The 23,215-nt window shown below is 39.1% G+C and overlaps 1 protein-coding gene across 2 annotated transcripts in view; it reads right to left on the reverse strand.

Moving 5' to 3' along the window:
• vldlr (very low density lipoprotein receptor) overlaps window positions 1-19,016 on the reverse strand; it is a 56,415-nt gene extending 37,399 nt beyond the window's left edge. For both annotated transcript variants that reach the window (XM_083930180.1, XM_083930179.1), the window contains exons 1-3: window positions 18,601-19,016; window positions 6,532-6,651; window positions 2,799-2,921 (exon numbers count right to left, since the gene is read on the reverse strand). In XM_083930180.1, coding sequence (XP_083786306.1) covers window positions 2,799-2,921; window positions 6,532-6,651; window positions 18,601-18,673 — 316 coding nt within the window. In that variant the 5' untranslated portion in view covers window positions 18,674-19,016. The remainder of the gene's footprint in view (window positions 1-2,798; window positions 2,922-6,531; window positions 6,652-18,600) is intronic.
• Between the last annotated feature and the right edge of the window lie 4,199 nt (window positions 19,017-23,215).

Here is a 23,215-nt window from a genome sequence, read left to right on the forward strand (position 1 = left end):
ATTTTGTCTTTTATTATACTATCTATGAATCTTTGCACACGCACGCTTAAGCAACCTAAGGGGAAAAAAAACAGTTATATTGGGTTTAATAAACAGCTGCAGTCAGTTTATTTTATATTCTCCTGGAAAGATGAATATCTAAGCAGTAAAAAAATATTTTAAAAAGTGCTCAAAGTCTCAACCCTCCAACAAGCTTCTCTTTTTTTCCACCACTAATACTGGTTTCATCCTGGTACTTTGCTATCTTGAAGTCGGGAATAGAGCTGAGAGCTCTTTCTTTAGTTGACTTACGAAAATGCTTTACGTTTTCAGGAAGATTTCAGGAAGCAGTGAATATCAAACCAACATGCCATTTGATGAAGTGCCTTCATCTTTCCTCTGGTGTTTATCTGTGAACCTGAGGAGACGCCACAGTCCATTTGTCTTTACAACAGCACAGTGAAGGCAATGCAGCTGAAATACACATTAAAAACGGTGTAAACAGTTTCCATCATCTGATCTCTTTGCTTTTAACAAGCACCTCGACAAGACCTCACATCAAACTTAAAGCTCAGCAGCACTCCTCAGTTACAACTAAGCAACTTATTTATTTGACAGGCTGGCTCACAGGGGATCCCCATCACTGCTTTTAAGTGCATCACTCAATCTAACCAACAGTGAAACACAGCTAGAAACAGCAGGAAAGCTCTACTATGTACTTGGATGGTAAGAAAACGCTGCAGCTGGTTGCTAAGCCAGCTCGAACCACAATCTGCCGCATATCTGAGTCAAACCAAGGCCGCTGCGGTGAGGACTCTCAGCCTCTGTAAAATAAAGTAACATAAAATGAAAATATTCAAGTACAAGTACTTCCGTTGGTACTTAAAATCCAGGTGTGGGTGATGCTATAAATGATATGGCAGATGATATCAATTTTGCTACAACGTTTCTATCAAGGCAAAAGGTCAAACCCCCATCTCTTCAATCCATCTATGATGGAACAGTAATAAAACAGGCACACAGGTTCCTTAATTATCCAACACACCTCTTCAACCAAGAATCTGAACTCCTATATCAAGGAAACGTTTCAGAGGCAGCAGATTTAAAAATAATCATTTTAAACTCTCATTCATCCATTACATTCTTAAAAAAGCAGCCACAAACAGCATCGCTCAGCTGGAGAAGCAGTTATCCCTTTGTTATTCTAGATTGTGCTTAGCTAGCTAATTCCTCCACGTTGGAAAGCCTGCGTATCTACAGTACAGTAGTTAACACAGTAATCTATGCACATTGGTCGGGGATGTCTGTGCCAACATAATTTATATGGTCTGGACACACAAGTCTGCATTTGAGTGATCAGATCAGACAATTAGATTAGACCTTTGCTTGCTTTGTCATATTGTCATAATCATTCTTATTGTTAAAATTAAAAACAAATCTTATTTGTATAAGTCTTCTGTAATTTGCCTTTAAGAAACAAAATCTATTAAAATCATAACGAGTGTGATTTGGTAATCAGTGATTGAAAGGCTTAGGGACAAGCAGCATCAGGCAAACATATTCTAATGTGAGCTCCCAGAACAAATAAATTACCATCTCAGACCAGTCAGCCAACATTTTCCTCACCATGATATTTACTATAAATCAGTGACAAAAGGATGTTGTCTACAGAGGTTTGATTAACTGTTTATTTAGTTAGTCCTAGCCATTTAATGTTTTAGCCTGAACCGTGCTCTTCATTGCAGTCAAAGACACTGCAGTAATTAAGGTTGCTCACACTGTCTGACCTCCTAGGGGACACGTGTGTACATGCCCCGGTTTCATGCTTTAATGTTTATGTCCTGACTTGTTAACCTGCGTTTGCGTGCTTTGCTCTGAATGAACCCGTTTGTTCAAAGTAATTTATGAATAACAGAAAGAGTAGCTGACCTCTGTACAGCAGTGTTCTCTCAGGTGTCAGATACAGCTGGAATAATCACTTATCACGCAACATATTTACTGAACATTAAAATGCCCTGAGCTCTGACAGTTTTTTTTCTACAAAACTGGGTTACACACACACATGAAAGGAAGTAGATTTTCAGAAGTTAACTATTTGTGTTTGGTGCCTTTGAGATGAAGATGTATCTGATTAATATCTGGATATATATTTTCAAGAATTCATACAATACAAATACACCACCAACAGTGAATGCATCTACTTACAAGTATCGACTGGGTAGCCAAAATCTAACAATAAACTCTCTTAATCCACACGGAGCTCCATTGTTGTTCAAAAACAATTAAAAACACAGCGGTGAGAGACACTTGCACTGGGTGGTTTCTTCATTACACTGAACGCACACTGCAATTATTTTTGTCTCAATCAAATCCCACTATCTATGGCTGGAAATAGTCAAACAGTATTCATACCATTTTATACAAACACATTAAAAAGATTTCTCACAAATGGAGCTACTCTTCCACAAATAGGCAGTAAAAAGTGGCTGATACTCTTCTGTGTTATTGCAGAATAACTCAACTTAGACTAAAGATCAAAATATAGGACAAATGTCGTGACATAGACCTTGCTCATGTAAGTTTCAAGTAATAAAATTCATAAAACTCCTTGAAAGTCAGAATCAATGCAAAACCTAGGTTGCCAAGTTTGTCTTTGTCAGCAGAAATTTTAATGTGGTCATTTTTAGCAATTAAAAAAATATTTGAGGAATGAAATGTGTGAAGTTAGTTGTGGTAAACATGTATCCATCATCAAACTCTTAACAACATCTGACTTGAAACCTGTGGGAGGTTCATTAGAGAGGAAACAGTCTACTTACGGCAGATTTCTACACTCTCGTCAGAACCGTCCTCGCAGTCCGGCTCCCCATCACAGTGCCATCGCTTCGGGACACATTGGCCATTACGACACACGAAGTCCACCTCCACACAAGTCTTTCTAACTGGAGTGGAAGAGAAATGAGAGATGGATTCATTATACAGATGGAGGCTTCATGTTCTTTAATGAAACAACCTACATCAAAGAAAGTCATCGCATGAATATGAATAGCAGTACACCCAATCTGAGAAGCTATTTTTCCAGTGAAAGGTCACAAGTTTACAATTTGTTGCCTTCTGATGAAGCAAGTCCAGGTTTGCATTAAAAATGTATGCAAAACTATCCTCTGGAGACTTGACTGATGCATTGATTTTCCATCACAGGGAGAAGATGAACAACCCATTCAACAAATAAAGTGGAAAATTAAAACTCCAGTCTTGACCATGAGGTAGATTATATTTGCTGGGAATTCTTGCCTTACAAACGGACATGGCAGATGAACACAGGATTCTGAAAAACACTGATAATCATCTACATAAATCACTTGAAGTCTCCAGGCTGAACGATTAGAGAAAAATATCCAACGGCTATTTTTCTGACCAATATTGCCATTTAAATTCATCTTGTTGCTGCAGCAATACAATCAGATAAATCAATGCAGTTGCACGTTTCAAAAAGGTCAACATAGTTAACTTTAAAGTAAACCCGAGGAAAATGTACCAATTTAGCAATTACATTGATGCTAACATTTCTATGTAATATTCAGACACATTAAAAACAGCTGCATTGCAATCTCTTTATAGCAATTAGTCAAAAAGTAATTTTTCCTTCTCAGATTGGTATGAATCATTTTAAGACCTTGACTAAATACATTATTGTCTCATTTACAGGTTGGAAAACAGCAAAGATTAGTTCAAAGACTTACAAATCATTGAAACACTGTATGTAATTGAAAATGGCACAAAAGAAAAAAAGACATCCTCATTTAGAATTTGGACCGGGTTGTTTCCCTACTCTGTTGCAACACCATCAACACTTTGTGTTTGGGAACTGAGGAGACCAAATGCTGTCATTACAAAGTGGAATATTTTTCCATTCTTGCTGGTGTAAGGTGCAGGTTTTACTAGTTGCCAAGTATTTCCTAAAAGTAGTTTTTACTAGTTGCCAAGTGTTTCCTAAAAGTAGTCGACTAGTCATGTTATGAAGGAAAGACACAATATGGGTTTCCGCCGGCAGCTAGATTGTCTTGGCAACAGACGTAAACACAAACGTTCACGACCAGTTGACTGTTGGCAACAATGCTGACAGGTGGTTATAGAAACTAGTATGACTAGTTGCTGAAACCTCTTTTTTAGTTTTGATGTAAAATAGTTCACCCCATCTTCAGTTTCTGATAGTCTTGTGCAAATCAAGGTCATAGAAAAAAAAAGAAAAAGGAAGTCAGAAAGAGAAGAACCAGATTGAAAAACAAAATAAATAGTTGAATGCAAACTGTAGAAAGTATTCCTGACAGAGTGTTGGAAGGATTTTGAAACTGTTTATTACACAACACAAACCCCTTTCCCTCGACTCCCATCACCTCTATGTCCATGTAAGGCTCAAGTGTCTCCTTGAGGATTTTCCTCAGTCTCTCTGACCAGAACACAAATATGCACCCAAGAAACAACCAACTCCAATTTCAGCCACGACAACAGCAAGTCACAGCGGGCCTCATTATCAAAGTTCTTTTAGGAATGAATTTTGGATTCTCATATTTCACATGTCTCAGCTCTCTCTGGGATGAAAGTCAAAGCAGCTCTGATCTCCCTGTGACTGAATAACATACTGAGATTCAAAAGCAACAAAATGTCAGCGGTTGGGAGAAAGAGTGACGCGATGAAACATTATGGGCAGAGAAGGCCACAATTTGTTTAAGTCCATCACTTCACTGTCACTAGGAGAAAGGTCACTGCTCCCGTTCTGGGTGGCTTTTGCTGCAAACTCATCCGGATGAATGCAGTATAATTCAAATTTCTGCAACTCCAATTCCAACTAGTGTTGCATCTCCAATCTCTCATTGTTGCTCTGCCACAATGACAAAAAAGACTTCTATCTATCCATCTACACAACACCAGATTTGTGTCACAATCCCAAATCTTTTGTTCCGAGTCAGTTTCTCCAACCACAAATTATTTTCAGTTGCTTCCATGTTGCCATATTTGATGCTATTGCAATAAATCAATGAAAACACATTTCTTGCAGATATTTCACATTAAAAGTCTTCCAGTATCTCAAAGAGTATAATCCCTCACATTTCTTGAAGGTTTTTATATTGAAAAACCTGCAAGAAGCATTGGGCTTCATTGCAGTAACTGCTGTTGAAATGTATATTATACTGAATAGTATATTAGTAAATACAGTAGTATGTGGGCCTTTGAAATAAAGGGAATTAATCCGTTATCAAGGTCAATTCATTTCCTGCACGAAAACGATTTTTCCCCTCATATCGCCTTGCAGTACGATCAGCTGTTCTTTTTCTCCCCCTACATCCCTTGCTTTCCTCCCTGTCCGCACTAATTTCCAGCACTTGTTCTTTCCTTCCACAGTCTCATATGACCCAGATATGGGGGACATAAGAAAAGGGAGAAAGATCTGAAATGTATTAGACACACAGACACAAACTCCTCTGTTGCATCCATATTTAGCTCTGCTCTATCTGCTACCTTCCCCTCACCAGGTCATTCTGTCCCAAGGGATGATGGGAAATAATGGCAGGAAATAATGTACAATTGTAATCAAGGTGGATTGTCATCAATCAATCCACCCATCAAATGCTACGTTAATAGTGTAAATACCCGTACCAGCCTGCATACAGCAGATGAGCAATGGAAAATGATCCAAACAGGGAGAATAGCACAAACCATAACAACCTAACAAACATGGATTGTCATCATTTTTATCAGGCTAATGAAAAAGAAAAGTAATGTATGATGAAAGTTAAAGGATAAGGTATTATATTTTTATTGTCAACGAAGCCCATGAAATGGCCAAGAACAACAAAGAGTCCCACTCTCAATACTTTGACTTTTACCGTTTTTGTAAATTGCTAACAAATATAGCTTCATTCTTAGGCTCAGTGATTTCCTTAAACAGTTGTCAAATGGTGTAGTTTTTAAATCAAAAAGGAGTAAATGGTGCATTTGTTTGGGACTATTTTCAATAGTGGTGTCTCACCACCATATTTGTGTGGGTTGTGTTTAGTATATTTGTCTCCTGTTTCTGGGAAACTCTTTACATGTGTATTGTGCTTCATCTAACTCCTTATGGCCTTGAAGGACTCCAATCAATGAAGCCCTTTGAGTCACACAGGGAGACAGTTGAGTTATTGCTCTGAATGAGACAAGTCACAGCCTACTGCTGTTATATTGGTCACTGAACTGACTGAACTAGGGTACAACTGGCCCAATTTAGCACAGCATTAGAGTGTAAACATTTTTTCCATAGCACTGGGGAGGGGAAAAGAGAAACTATATTTCAGTGGCTGTGAAAGGTCTGGTGACCTGCCTGAGTCTTGAATTCAGACTATATGACTTTGTTAGTGAGCTACATTCATAAACAATCTACCTCAATAACTAATCATGCACTGACATTTCTTAAGTGAACACAAACACATTCCCTTGCATTCATCTGCTCTGTTCTTTGTGTTTTTCTAACACTTTCATATGTGTGGGAGTCCACTTTGTTTGGCATCTTACCACAGGAGTTCTCGTCACTGCCATCGGTGCAGTCCTCATCCCCGTCACACTGCCAGACGGATGGGATGCAGCGGCCATTTCCACACTGAAACTGGCTGGCCTCACATTCTGTCTTAGTACCTACAGAGGAAGACAGATACAGAGGGGGTGTGAGGAAAACCTAAGTGATTAATGTCCCATAGGTTTTCATCATTTAAAAAAAAAAAAATAGAATTTGACTGTTTAGTCCTAGCAACAGTCCCTGATGTGTTGTAATTTAAAAAAAATAAAATTAAAAAACTTGTATTAAATAGAGCTTGCTGGCACCACTGAGCCACTGTAGAGATGCACTAGTTCCTCATGTTGATTTATTTTTTCCTGCAAAAGCACCACATTAAATCTTGTATTTACCAGAGAATGCTCAGAAGTTTCTTGGAAATGCCAGACCAAATGCAAATATCAGCTGATATCGGCCTATCACAGACATACAAGTATCGGTGTATGAATCTCCTATATGCACAGATACAGAACATAAATGCAGAAAAATATGCTTGGGGATTTAGAAATATGACATAGATACTTATTATATTTTAATTTATATATCATCTTCTCAGTGTTCTTTTAGAATTAGTTGACAGTATGTATAAATCTTTTTAGTGCAAAATCCACACAAAAAAGTCCACTTTTCATTTCAGCTCAAAAATGTTACTACAGTATATCACCACCATATCGATAATCGTGAATTAACCTTTAAAATCGGTAGCGGCCTCAAAATTCCCATATTGTTTGGGCCCTAGAAAGTCATTTAGCATGAAAAAAGTATGTGAGTAAATAACTTAAGAAATCTTAGTCCACTAAGACCAAAACAAAACAGGAGGTGGTGCTCCGCCAACATACAGCTGGACTGAATACGCCCGGGTTAACCTTTTCAAAATCACAAACGGCTGACTTTTGGACAGAATTATGACAGAAACTGGTCTTTTTGGTAGTGATGTTACTTGCAATTGCGAAGTTCTCCCTTGGTTTAAAGGTATCGCTTTATTGTTTTTTTCATGTTTTCGGCACTCCGGTTACTAAAGGAGTTCTCTAGGTATGTTGCCCAGGGTATGAGAACTCCAATTTTACCCGGGGTATGATGTTAACATGGTGTTTGGGAAACGTGGATATGCCCTTAACCCAAACATAATCCGATTTTTAAACTGCATGTAAACGCACTGATTGTAGAAAGATCCACCATATTTAGGTTGGTAAATTCTTCTAAGGAAAGCCACTCATCTAAACACCAATGTTGTCAGAATATAAGAATTCTAAATACATGATACAAGCATAAATAAACAATACTGATACCACAGCAAAAAATAAAAATCCTTGGCATATGATATTTTTGCCCTCCTTAGAAAAAAAAATTCAACATGCTGCACACATTAAGGACAAAGAAAAAAAAAAAAGGGGGGGGGGGGGTCCACTGAAGAGATAAACACTGTTTTATCTGTGCAGCCCAATCTGTTTGTTTCTAACTTTCCATACTATGAAACGTGGAAATCATATTAAAAAACATGGGATTGAAAAGTATTGAGGTGAAACCCATGTGAGTCCATTCGTTCTATCGACAGTTTTAACTTGATATTCGGTTTTAAAAATGGATTAATCAAACTCGGCAAAAATTTGCTCCAGCGTCTCAAATGCAAAAGTTTCCCATTTTCCTGCAATTTGCTAAAACACTTTCAGTGCAAAAATAAGATTGCATTTAAACTAAATCTTTTAGTTTTTAACTATTGTTTGTACAAAACAAGACATTCTGAAGACGTCCCATCAGACTTTCTGATATGTTCTCAACATTTTCTGCAGTCACAGACCAAACAATTTGCCAATTAATCAGCTGTCAGTTTTTGGCAGATTGATAAGTAATCAATCAATAGCAAGACTCTTCTTAGTGTATATTACAAAAAGGCAGAGACGCAAAATTGATTTTCAAATCAGGAGTATACCGTGAACTATAGTGTCAAAGCAGCACAGAGATCCAGTAAAAGAAACCCTGAGGTGAAATCTGAATCTATTGACATATTAAAAAAGGTTAAATAAATATTACTTTGAAATGTGGGCTTAAAAGTTGCTGAGTCACAACTACAGTCACTTTTGAAAAGAATAGAAGGTTAGAGAGTGGTCGAATATTTACAGACCTTCAATCAATGTGTGGTTTAAGAACAGGTTGAAGCACAGAAAAAAGCCAAAAAAGAGCCATGAACATCAAACAGGGTTTTTTTTATTAAGCTACAGAGTCAAAAGAAAAATAGGATTGTGTTTATTGTAGCCGATAATGACCAAATCCAATCTGTAGAGCTACCAGTAAATTATGTATTACTAGGAAACAAGACGCCTCATGCTATTAAAAAAAGGAAACAAATATGGTTGCCTGCACATGCAACAGTGTGGGGATACAATTTAATTTTGTAGGACTTCAGATGAACAGCTTTTTTTTAATTAACATTTAGAAAAAGAACTTGTGAGGAACACGGCAGGGGAAGGTGATGGTCTGTCACCTTCCTCTGCTGTGTCTGTCTGAAAAGTACCCAATGTTATGATATCCCTTTCTGGGCAACGAGGCCAGTGTACTCAAATTTCACATTTGCCATAAAATCTAGCAGGCTGTCAAATCACCTGCGACCTGCATACGTCCTTAATGCTTAACTTGATGTAAACGCCTGTCTATATTCCTAGCTACGCGTCTATTACATTAGGATGAAGACAAGCTGCTTTCACCATGTCAGGGCAGCCCCAGAAAGAAGGCCAGTTATAAACAAATCCAAATGCCTGCTCATTACAATAACAAGCCGTTCACTAAGTAAGTCTACTGTATATCACGAAGCCTTACAGGTAAGGGACCAAAGACAATTGATCTATGTTGGAACAGGGTTAAAACTGAATACTCTGCCAATGAGGCTATGCTAGCGCTATCACTAACAGACCTTTTTCTGTATCAAGTCAGTGGCTGAAGCAATTTGGAGCCATCGTTAAACCTTAGCAGAAATTATCTGTTCTAAACTGATGGACATCTCTAGGTGGAACAAACTGTACTAGAAAGTTTGTGTAGTGTGCCCTTTTGGAGATAGTGACAATTCCAGGTCTTAAAATAACACTGACCTTGATGACAGCTTTAGTCTGGACTGTGTTTCTGTCCAGGTGGGTAAATGGAGCACAATGATAACAGAAGCTCAGGAGAGGTCGCAGATGCATCTGAATCTCTGTGCCACTGGGAGGTCAACTACTTTTCATAAAAAGGACAAGTTTCCCTGTAAAAACTTGCAGGGCCTTTGCCAAAATAGGAGACGGTTAAATAAAAAAACATTTTCAGGCCAAATGTACTGCAGGTATTTACACCCGAATGTTGTTCTGTGAGGATGGGAAAAGCCTCTATAAACGACATTTAGTCACTGAAACGCCATTCTGAGGGGAACTGTTTAAAGTGGGTCAGCAGCTCCTTTAGGGAGAGAAACATTCCCTTTTGATTTGATCCTGAGGAGCTTCAGGCCTTTAATGCAGCGACACACAACTGAGGACCTGCATGAATGGAAGTGTGCCTTAGTTATAAAATCTGGGGTTCTGCAGATTATGCAAGTGTGGCTATTAAGATACCTCTAGTCAAAGAGATTTCATCTTTAACCATACTGATAGTGGATTGATTAATCGTTTAAATCCTTCATCACACAAACATTCTCTGGTTTCAGCTTTACAAATGAGATAATTTGCTGCCTTGGATTAAAGACCACTGTAACCAGAAAAGGTTTGGGTATTTGGACCATTGGTTGGTACCAAACAGGCGGCCTGATACGAGTCCACCAACTTCACAGCACAGGAGGAAGCAAACAGCCAACAGTGCCAACAGCCTGCATGCTTCCATTCAACCAAGACTACAGCAGCTGCACATTCACCACAATCATGTTAGAGAAAAGAGAGGACATTGACCTTCCATTACATTACCATTTCACCAACAACAAAGCATAATGGATCACAATGTACCTACTGTACCTGCATTTGAATCAAAACAAAATGAGCACATCAGTCCATCAAATAAATAACCATGTAGTCTACATACGGACAGATAATAGGGAAAGGGTACACAACACATGAAATGACTTAATCCAAAATTAATTGCCATGGCAATATAAAGGAGCCTGGTTTTGACAAAACAATAAAGAGTAGTCAGTCATTATCTTGGGGCAAACAGGTTCTTACAGGGAATCACAGGGCCAAATAAGTAGGACAAATAATGCAGTGTCTTATAAAGTGGTTGTGTTGCCTTGAAATCTGATTTTTAAGACCAGGGCACAGAGCAACTGCAACTGACACTACATGTCACTGTGGGTTACCAAGTGTTACACTGAAAACACACCAAGAAAGTGCAGCCTGCGGTCAGCTGCAATGTCTATGGAAAGCTGCAAGGCCATTTGATTCTGCAGCTAAGTGCAACAAAACTAAAGTTTGGGATATTTTCACTTTTAGCGGCAAAGTGGAGCCAGAGAATAACCGCAGCCAATCAGTAAGTCTGGTGACTTGGAACACATCAGCTATCCAATGACAACAGCAAGTATTTCAGGCTTTCTGGTGTAGCCAGCAGACAGGGGGCCTAGACTTCCTATGTTGAGCGGTGATCGTTGTTTACAGTCCGATTAGCAACTTGAGACGCGAGAATGTGGCTGGAGTTGAGACAATGTCTCTATGAACAAACATCTGCATATGAATGGAGATAAATTACAAAAAGTTTATAAAACCTTAATTGTCAGACAATAGTCAATGGTTTCCGGGATTGCATGATGGCCGCTGCGATCCAACCATTTAGCTCTCCACATGGACTGTTTACCTGCCAACAGAAACTACATTTTTTTATGCTACACCTAAATCTTGTCTCGTTTCCGACAGAGTTTACATTCCTATGCAGAATCTGTATAGAGATTAAGTAACTGTTTGTTGACCTATGTTCATAAATAATTCCTTCCCAAATGAAATACATGAACATGCCACCCGTCTACAGAAAAGTGTAATTATTGTAGCAAGCTGCACTGTCGCTGCTTGATTGATTAATCGTTTAAATCCTTCATCACACAAACATTCTCTGGTTTCAGCTTTACAAATGAGATAATTTGCTGCCTTGGATTAAAGACCACTGTAACCAGAAAAGGTTTGGGTATTTGGACCATTGGTTGGTACCAAACAGGCGGCCTGATACGAGTCCACCAACTTCACAGCACAGGAGGAAGCAAACAGCCAACAGTGCCAACAGCCTGCATGCTTCCATTCAACCAAGACTACAGCAGCTGCACATTCACCACAATCATGTTAGAGAAAAGAGAGGACATTGACCTTCCATTACATTACCATTTCACCAACAACAAAGCATAATGGATCACAATGTACCTACTGTACCTGCATTTGAATCAAAACAAAATGAGCACATCAGTCCATCAAATAAATAACCATGTAGTCTACATACGGACAGATAATAGGGAAAGGGTACACAACACATGAAATGACTTAATCCAAAAATAATTGCCATGGCAATATAAAGGAGCCTGGTTTTGACAAAACAATAAAGAGTAGTCAGTCATTATCTTGGGGCAAACAGGTTCTTACAGGGAATCACAGGGCCAAATAAGTAGGACAAATAATGCAGTGTCTTATAAAGTGGTTGTGTTGCCTTGAAATCTGATTTTTAAGACCAGGGCACAGAGCAACTGCAACTGACACTACATGTCACTGTGGGTTACCAAGTGTTACACTGAAAACACACCAAGAAAGTGCAGCCTGCGGTCAGCTGCAATGTCTATGGAAAGCTGCAAGGCCATTTGATTCTGCAGCTAAGTGCAACAAAACTAAAGTTTGGGATATTTTCACTTTTAGCGGCAAAGTGGAGCCAGAGAATAACCGCAGCCAATCAGTAAGTCTGGTGACTTGGAACACATCAGCTATCCAATGACAACAGCAAGTATTTCAGGCTTTCTGGTGTAGCCAGCAGACAGGGGGCCTAGACTTCCTATGTTGAGCGGTGATCGTTGTTTACAGTCCGATTAGCAACTTGAGACGCGAGAATGTGGCTGGAGTTGAGACAATGTCTCTATGAACAAACATCTGCATATGAATGGAGATAAATTACAAAAAGTTTATAAAACCTTAATTGTCAGACAATAGTCAATGGTTTCCGGGATTGCATGATGGCCGCTGCGATCCAACCATTTAGCTCTCCACATGGACTGTTTACCTGCCAACAGAAACTACATTTTTTTATGCTACACCTAAATCTTGTCTCGTTTCCGACAGAGTTTACATTCCTATGCAGAATCTGTATAGAGATTAAGTAACTGTTTGTTGACCTATGTTCATAAATAATTCCTTCCCAAATGAAATACATGAACATGCCACCCGTCTACAGAAAAGTGTAATTATTGTAGCAAGCTGCACTGTCGCTGCTTGTGTGTTTTTGGTATTTCCGCCATATTCCACTAATAAAGAACTACTGACCATCACATTTCCTGGAAAAATAGATAACAGGCAAATGGGTCAAGGGATAATAAAACTTCTTATTTTTGAGATGATGCAATATACCAGGAAAAACCCATAAAAAAAGTGCTTTGAGAGTCCTTTGATCAGAGTATTCCACTGCTTAAAGGTGAGTTGTGTCTTGTCCGGCAAGTTGGTTTGATTGTACAGTGATCTACACTTTCCTGACACACTACCAGGAACACCAATCTACACCATCTCAAATTTGAGAAAGTTTGCCATGGTGCCAGAAACACTGGATCTTAATAGTCCGCATGGGGAAAATAAATGTCACTTTTATGGCACAATTCATCCTATAAAAACTAGAGAATAAAACCATTTATCCAACTAAAGCCTCGAAAATGAATACAACGAAATTTACAATTTAGAGTCAGTCAAATCCTGAGAAATTGTCATTACGTTTATGTTCTCTCCAACAGGTTTCTGATGCCACCAGAGATTGTTGAGACTGTAGAAGGTAAGGTGATGAAAGACAACAGTAGTACCCTGTTCAGTGATGAGACAAAGTGACTCTGGTAAGTATGTTCTAGCCAATGACACTTAAATAAAATGTGAATTAAATATATAATTATAGCAAGATACAGCCTGGCCATGTATGGTAAAAAAAAAAAACAACTGGTGTTGAATGTGATCTGTGTTTGATAAAGTATTAAATCAACCACAGATCACAGATAGAAAAATGACATTGCAATCCCAACTCATCATATTTGGATTTTTGCATCATTATTCCCATTTTCCTTGAAAAATATATAAAAAATAATAGTGTGCGGATCTGTACCAAACAAAGATCTTTTCTTAAGACTGCAAAATATGATTTGTAGGCCAGAATACTGAAAGCTATTTTCAAAAACCATTGTCTTTAACAAATATTACACTTCCTGCAATTTGGATTTTGCACCTTTACCGTTGAGTTACAAGCGTATTTAACCTACTTTTACTCTGTTAACAAAAGAAATGGCACAATTTGAATTTGTCCAAATTGTTTGCATGTACGGAGTATGGGGTGCAATGCTGACATAATACCTCTCTGAAAGGATCAACAATAACTGAGCTTTGCAAATATGAATGTGTTGAAGAGTTTTTGTATTGGATTGCATTCCATTGTACAGGTTTAGTAATGAAGTGGCCACTATTTGCATGCGACAATAAGATGCTACGCATTACACATGCCATGAAAGGAAGCTCCTGCTCATTAAATTATTGTATCATGTTGCCCATGTCAACCAAACTACGCTTGAAAACAAATAAGTTAAAAGATCCTTGAAAACATAGTGCATCAATTTCTACACTTAAATTTCATATCCATTCACAAGAGTGTGACTTTAGCGGTCTCCTTTGTGCTACAAAAGGCAAAAACACTAAAATATTTTAGAAGATCCAGAAGTACACAGAGAAGTCATAATGAGTTGTAAGTGTTCCATGAGGGAAACAATTCACATGATCAGAAAAAGAAGCCGTGACTCATCACATCAGCCTGACTGCTGACTACTGCTTACTGCTGACGTACTGTAAAGTTAATGCTGACAGAGCAGGAATAATCATCTGAGCCTCAGGCGCCTAGTGACCGCTTAGTCCTGGGTTGATCAAAAACAAATCACAATGTAAACTACAGAAGTATCACACAGGTGCAGCAGGGTTTTCAAAAGAAATTTATTTCAGCAGTTCATTTTGCTGAATCCATTCATCAACCTTGACCCATGTTTGTTTTTGTAATTCACAAGGACAGCTATAGAGATGTGCTGACAAAAATAGTTATTGTTTTGGGCCAATACCAAAACAATACTTTAATAACTTACTTGAAGTGTTACAGAACTGTTCCCCCTTTAACTACAAATTCTCAAATGCTAAATGTTGTTGAAACACAAGTAGCCATAAAATCTCAAATGTTACATGCAATCTAAAATTTACAAAATGATTTGATTCTGATCAAAGAATATGTGAACAAGTCAATCTATCAAAATGGCAAACTTTTCAGCATCAAACTGTTACAAAAGAGCAGGATTTTAGTGGAGACATTCATGGAATCTGAAATATTGAATAATCAACACTAAACCAGGAATACACGTTTAACGTTCTGGCTTGTTTGCATTTCTTTAAACCAAACAAACAATTTCAGGTGGTGCTAAGCCCCAGGTGCAGCAATGGTGCACCTCTAAAATATATAGTGGGTGGGGAGGAGAATGCCAGCTCAAATAGGTAGCCTTTATCCCAACAGTCTACATCCTGTAGGTCAGATAAATTGAACATCAACTCTGCATTCATCTTCATCAAAGTTACATTACTGTTAGGTGGTAATGCAGCTTCAATGCAGAGTCTGATTCAGGACTGTTCAGCTTTTCATTGTGATGTTAATGTGAATTCAGCAATTTTAGAGCGCTTCCCAACGCAACTACACATTTCTCTGGGGGAAACGGTGCACTGAAAAATACATCTAGAAATACTGTATAATCCAACAGCATGGATTGCTGTAAATGTGAGATGTAGTAAACATGGTGCAACATGCAAAATCACTGTTACAGAGAATTATATACATTCCTGTGTTTTGTTTCTTTAATGGTGTATTCTCTGGGTTACTGTTCTAGTGTCTCAACAGAATTCCACTGACTTGCCGTCTAAAAAACTGCACACCCTGCACTTTATCCCCCTGATCCCATCAGCACAATAACAAGACTTCAATAGTAACTCAAGTGAACCTGTACAAGAGTATTCTCCTTTTCCCTGCTGTGTCAGACTTTTTAGTTGACATTTTTAGTCTGAACCCTCTAAACTGTACACTACTAGTCTGCTACCACATAAGGAGTGGATAAGCTTTCACCAACCATTTTTGCTGCGTCTTTCCATTCAAATCCTTCTTTATATTATTTTTGTCATCATTTTGCATAATTGATTGCAAGATCTCTTAATGATGACTAAGAAAACATAACTTGACATTTTGGAGAGCTAAAGGCAACATTATTTTTCCTCATGGCTGCAGGGTACTGTTTCAAAAGTTCAAACCTCAAAATGTAAACTATTTAAATAATTATTATGGTGAATGCAGAACCACACATGATCCAAAATGTTTTCTGTAGGTTTTTTCTCCTGAAAGCGACCCTAGTACATCATCTTAAGTGTTGTTAATGTCTACATTGGCTTAAAGAGCCAATTATCTTGATACAGCTATGAACTGAAGGTGCAAGTTTGAGATCATAGAATATTTCACATGGTAATCATTACTCCCTGTGGGTTTAAAACCATTGATTCAACAGGCGTGGAGCTGCACTGAACCGTCTACCTCCCAAAATAGTAGGCCATTGTGCACTATATGAATGCTGTCACATTGGAGGTCATGGTAATGCAATTTTCCCCAGTAACAGAAACGGTTGCTGTGTACTCCCCCTCCTCCCTCTGTCCACCACTCCGCCCACTTCAAGACCCCCCCCCCAGCCCATATAGCTGAGGATCTGGGTCTAGCATGTTATCACTGTTACCGTAGAGGGAAAAATGCATCCATTTTAATCAGGCCAGCGTTGCTGCTTCTGCTGCTCTTGCCGCTATCTAATTTGCGTTACGTCTTGTTCAAATAGGCTCACACAATCTCAATCTGCGTGCATGTGTGTTTGGAGCTGAGAATAAGAAGAAGGGGGTGGGTGCAAGCTATGGAGAGTGTGTGCCTATCACAAGCACTAGTTTAGATTCACTGTTTCCATCAAAGGCCTTTTTTTCACAGTAGGTAGAAATTCAAGAGACTGAAATCCGTGACACATGCAGACACAAGTAGCCAAACTACCCTCTGCCTCTGAACTGTATTATAATTTAGCCTGTGTGCAAACTGCTGCTGACATGATTAGTAACTGCATTAATAAAGCTATGCCACAGTTGCATAGGCTACATGTTTTATGCATACAGGCCAGAAAAAAAAAGTCCACAATGTAATCAGCTAGATCTGACACAAGACTGTCATATGTATCAAGGTCCTGCCATTCTATCTCCAATAACTTGGACATTGAGTCACTGACTGTATAATTATAGGCCATGAAATTAGTTATGTAATGGACTCATTTGTTGGTAACCAATATTTTATGCAACCCAAAATCACTAAAAATCACAGGTTCGCTTGACCAAGTAAGTAGGGTCTCTTCAATTTACAATAAATACAAGCCATGCCTTTTTCACGAAGCGATAAGTAGTCCTGGATCTGGACATGTCCGCAACATGACTGGCAGAGGGCTATCTGATATCTAATAAAAGTACAATTTGTTATAATAGCCTAGCTTCAAGAGATTAAACATCAAGCTAAAACACCAAATATTTGCAACTTCCATCAAAGAATGACATCTGACATCGTATTAGATGTCAGAAATAAGATTATAAAAAAAAAAAGAGTGTTCAAAAAATACCCTTACATCTCAGCCAAAACTGGGAAATTGCTTGTTTTGTTATTGCAATCAACAAGTCAAATAGGCTACATTAAATGAACAATATCAAAACATATGAAGTCGCTAACCTTTTTTTTTTTGAAAGATTAATATAAGTAATTATAATATACAAGTACATATAATTAATTATGTATTTCGTGATTTAATACAATTTCCATCAACCATAACTTTTCTGACAGTTGTGGTTAATGGATGAAGTATCGATAGTTGCAGCAGTGATAAAACTGCTCTACAATTAGCCTACCACCAGTTGGTGATAACTAACCGTGGCCACTCGCATAATTAGACCCTCATTGGAATCACCTGCGGTCGGTAATTGGCCGCGGTCACTCCTCACTCTCCACACCCTCAGCTGCTGCTACCCTACCGGGACTGCGGTGCTGCTTCCTACCCCCGTTTTATCGCTCTATATCAATCTACTGTAAACCCTTCCCTTCTCCCTGCCCCCCCTCTCCGCTTCTGTCGGCTTCCACTTCAGGAATAAATAAATAAATAACCAACCTCGTTGGGGGTGGTGACGGCAGGAGAGAATCCCACAGTGGAAGTGAATGAGAAATCAGGACACTAACTGACACCAATACGGTACAAGAAGCAGTGGTTAAATTGTTAAGGGCGGCGTGTTTTCAGGGTGAAATTAATTGGCCGCAGGGCTAATTGGCCATGAATGTGTAGCGACAAGCAGTGTTGTACAAACCACACGGGCCTCTCCATCCCCCCCTTTTCCCTTGCCTTTCATTTCCAGTGACAGTTATTGACCGAAGACACTCAAGCGAAAATTAATTAATAATTTAAAAACTAGCACGTTCCTTATAACATACTTTTAAAAGCACACCGAAAGCAGAAAGGGTCTCGTCGTAGCCTGCAAAATACGTTATTTAAAGGGTTTATTTGCCAAGAAGCGCGCAAGGTTGACTATACCGAGGTGTAGCCAGGCACGGTCATTCCCTCAAGGAGCAGCCACGACAGGTGTACAGCTCGGTAACGTTAGCTAACCACACAGGACACGGTCACGGTGCGTGTTTCCCAGCGCCGTGGTTGCCGACACACACCACACAAACATAAGCTCACACAGAGAGAGAGAGAGAGAGAGAGAGAGAGAGAGAGAGGACTCGAGACTTACCGTGGACGTTAATGCGGTGCTGGAGACATATTAGCATCGGCAGCAGAAGGATCCCCGGTGTGGACGTGACCATCTCTCGCAGTGAACGGTTGCTAGCTGAGCGCTCGCGGGCTGCCTCTGCCCTGCCTGCCTGCCTGCCTGCCTTTCTTGTTGGCTCGCGCTGGCCTGCTTCGTCTTTGATTCTGCCGGTTCACGCGCAAAAAAACACACATGCAGCCAACAGACACGAGCGCTCATACACGGTCACACGGAACAGAACGGCCGCTTGTGCCTACGCCACCGACCGATCAGCAGCACGCGCTGGCGCTGCTCAGACCCGTGCCCAAAGAGGAGCAGTGAGAAAGGAAAAAAAAAAAGGAGGCGGCCGACGCGCACACCACGCGCCTTTTGAGCTCGAGCTACAATCACGCACCGCCCGGGCTCCCGTTCACTCCTCTGGAGCTGAAATCCATTTCCTAAAGTTGACGGTGTAACGAGCTGCCCCGGTGTAGCGCTGCTACACAGCCAGTCACAGCTGAGGAGGATTTTTTTTTCCTCCTTCAGTGCGTCTTGGAACATTGTTAACCCTTCACTATCCGCATGAAATAATATAATTATAGATAACCTATTTTCATAGGAAAAATCGAGAGAAAGAAGAGAATACATGGCTCAGTAATTCTGCATAATAACATTGTGAAGTGGGGTACTATATTTACCCTTAGATACCCACTCAGCTTCTTTATTTAGGAGATGGGATGTTCAGGGGGAGATAACAGGTCACAAAGAAGTGGTGTACTGTATAGCATCTGAAAGCTGGGAACCTGAAGATTGGTTTGAGATGCATCTCAGCAGTGTGTGTCAAGTTCTGCTAGTCATGAATCTATACTAATCATTGTGGTTGGGTCAAAGGTTTATTCCAATGTCTACGATTTGATTAAAGGCCTAGAACACTGGTTCTCAAACTGTGGTACTTGTACCACTGGTGGTACTCAAGCTCTCTCTGGTGGTATGTGAAGGAATCTCCAAAATAAATAAAGGAAACATTAATTATTAAATTAATGTAATGCTAAGAAAATACTTAAACTTTTTTAAAAAATGAACCTTCCTGCCCGTAGCTGAATGGTGTATGCATACACTGCTGTATTTTAACATTGGTCTTAGTGGTGGTGCTTGTGAGTGCCCGATATTTCCCAGGTGGTACGTCATGTACAAAGTCTCAGAATCACTGGCCTAGAACATTCTGATGGAAGTCTAGGACGGCCATGCCATGCTAAGGTGTATCAGCAAGTGGCTTACCATTTGGTACTCAGCCTTGGTGTTAAATGTAATCCTTTCTTATACAGTAGGCTATATATATATATATATATATATATATATACATAAATAGTTTGTAGTATGTGAATCCAGAGTTTATTAAAAGAGTTTTTGAAAGACTTACCTACTGGCCCCGGTACCAATGGGCTCCTTCCTTTTGGATTGACTTTGTAATCGACTTGAATGGACTTTACTATGAGAGGAGCTGGTACAGGAGCCAGTAGGTAAGTCTTTCAAACACTGTTTTAACTCTGGGTTCAATAACTACGCTGTTGCTGCTTTGTTTTATGTGTAAGGACTCTTCTCATGCTGCTGCAGAGGTTTGGTGGTTTTTTGAGCAGTATTAGTGGTTAAAAAAGACGTTTTAATGCCTTCACCGTACTGCTTCAAGCTAATCAGTGTTAGCTATGTCCGGCTGTCAGCGACTCTACTAAATTTCTCAGTTAATAGTTTTACACTAACATAACTGTCTCAATGGCTTATTTGATGTATGTAATTGCCAAAAAAAGACCATGGGATGATTTCGCGCCAGAATTACACTTTAAGGGACCTTTACACTTGGCATACTTTATGGAAGCAGGCTCATGCTGTCTGTAGATAAGCTGAATACCTTGGAGATGCTTCGTCTTCATAATAAGCATGGCTGAGATGTGGTATTGGCCGCCACGGACAGTGAGGTACCCCTCCATTATGGTCATTTCTTCAAGGTAAAGGTATCATATAAAGTTGAGTCAAGACATTTTTTCTCTCCATACTAAAGACTTTTGATTTGTGTTGTTGTAATAAGTAATTATTTCAGTAAGTACAACTGAGGCTGGTTGGGTTTTATTCTATAATTCATCAAAATGGAGATTGGACAGAGGTATACTGTATGTCTTCTTCATCAGGTATTATGTATTTTATCCAAATGGGGGAGGGAGGGGGTGTCACAATTATCTGAAGCTCATTATCCACTATGCAAGATTATTTAACTATTATCATTTTGGCAACCTTATGGATAAAAAGTGCCCACCGGTTCAAAAGCACCCTATGTTTAGTTCTGATTTTATTGCCGATCATTTTGTAAGAGCAGATGTCTCACTTTTCAAAGAGTGAATGCCAAATCTTGGAACCAAACTCAGCTTTTACATTTTCCTCCCTCTGTCGGATGCTATTTCTCCCCGTTTTGATCAGCGGGCCTTTGGATTTTCCAGAGGGCTGTGTGCTGCCAGGTTTCAGTTCTTATCAGAGGATTGAACCTCATCTTCAGTGATGGCTGATGGCTGCTCACACACCCCCAAGGCTCATTCTGGCCCAGATTTTTTCATTCCCCCCCAAAAAACCCTACAAACCACTGTACAATTATGCACGAGGAAGTGTCTCCGTCTCTCTCTGACTGTCAGTATCTCTTTCTTGCAGTCACCTCCAAACACACACACACACACACACACACACACACACACACACACACACACACACACACACACACACACACACACACACACACACACACATTAACACACACACACACACAGACACGAACTGCAGATCTAACGGTTGGAAATCCAGTCTCCTATGAAATACAACTGCTGAAAATCATTATTTGCAGGCTCCAAAGCAGTGCAGATGTAGATTTTTTTCCCCCAGCTGATACTGATAACTGAATTTCACATTTTTTTATTTAAAGAAAATAAGTTCATTACATGTAGTTTGAGAACACCTGAGGGTAAGAGGGGGGAAGTAGTGGGGAAATATGGATGATTTCATATTTCATAGCCACGTCTAACTGATCACGATTGTTAACACAACAAAAGCAGTTTCCTGTTATAGGAAAGTATATCAAAGGACTTCACAAACATACTTATGTAGAGCATTTTTACTTCAAAGGAAATGCTTTGACATAATCTGTCAAATCATGCAAAAATGTATACTCAATATTTGTGTATTGGTGGATCAAGAACCAAATTTAAACCATATATATTGTGCATCCCTAACATTTAACATTAATATATATTATACATACAATGTATTAAAATGTCGACCCATTCTAGAAATGAACAATGAGAAAATTAAGTATAAATAAAAAATTAAATAAATAACTAATGTAACATAAGTTGTTCCATGTTATATTTGGTATCAGTCAACTGCTTACCACGCTCTGCTGGACAAACTATGTAATGACACCACTTCAGAAGCACTCCAAGCATCGTTTTTTCATATCGGACAACACATACACCAACACCAAACGATATCAATATGTCCCGGATAGGCCATTATCATCGGATAATTTGGCCATAAAGATATATATATATATATATATATATATATTGTGCATCCCTAAGACGATCCCAAAAATCAAAATCCATCAGCTCTTCTTATTTCACATGATAATCATCTCTATAACAGCTGGAGAGAATTGGAGCTTTCAATAAACAATAGGCAGAGTTTTTATTTTCCTGTGGTAGAACATTAAACATAATACATTAGCAGGGGTGATGCAGTTGTTGATCAGTACCACACAGTAAACATTATATCAGAATTCAGTGAATCAATAAATCCTTTATCAGTACCGGGGTGCTCAGAAAAAATCCCCAGAGCTGTGTGGGTTTGTGTTGCTGTACAAAGACAATGACATCCAATCCGGAAAGTCCAGTTTCAGTAATAGATCTGTACATTTAGGACCTATTGGGCTACACAACTTTGCAAAGTGGTTTATAATGGTTGCAACATTCTCTCTCCCTACTCGTGACTCAGGACCCCATGGCGTCACGTTTTTAGTGGTCTGTGCTTGATTTAGGATGATAGCTTGGGTTGAAATAAGTATGTTTGTAAGCCACATTTATAAGGGCAGAGAATTGCACACAGCCTACAAATATCAACCCTTCCTCAGACCAAACAGCTTTATCCTTGTCTCACCAGGAAGCAGCGGGGACTCTCCCCACTGGCTGTAAGCAGACATTTAATCATGCTCAGATCTGGGCCATGTTTCAGAAGACGTTTGTATCCAAAGGGGAGCGTCTTTATCTCTCTTTGAAGGAGTGCTAAAAGTCCACTCTCTTTAGGATTTTAATTTTATCTTTAGGTTCTGTTGTGATTTAACTCCACACCAGAATGATTCATGTGCTCCGAAATGAGCTGTAACCTCGTGATAAATGACTACAATGATTCAAACACTGACTCACTGTATATAAAAGTAATATATTTCACTCGAAAAATAATAAGTAAATAAAAAGTCCAGTGACAGTGGAACATAACAGAAATATAATGAAATTGTCATAAAAATAGAATAGAATAAAATAGAAATACTTTATTGATCCCAAGCTGGGAACTGCAGTGTAACAGT

Source organism: Echiichthys vipera, assembly GCF_963691815.1.
Source record: "Echiichthys vipera genome assembly, chromosome: 16".
Classification (NCBI taxonomy): domain Eukaryota; kingdom Metazoa; phylum Chordata; class Actinopteri; order Perciformes; family Trachinidae; genus Echiichthys; species Echiichthys vipera.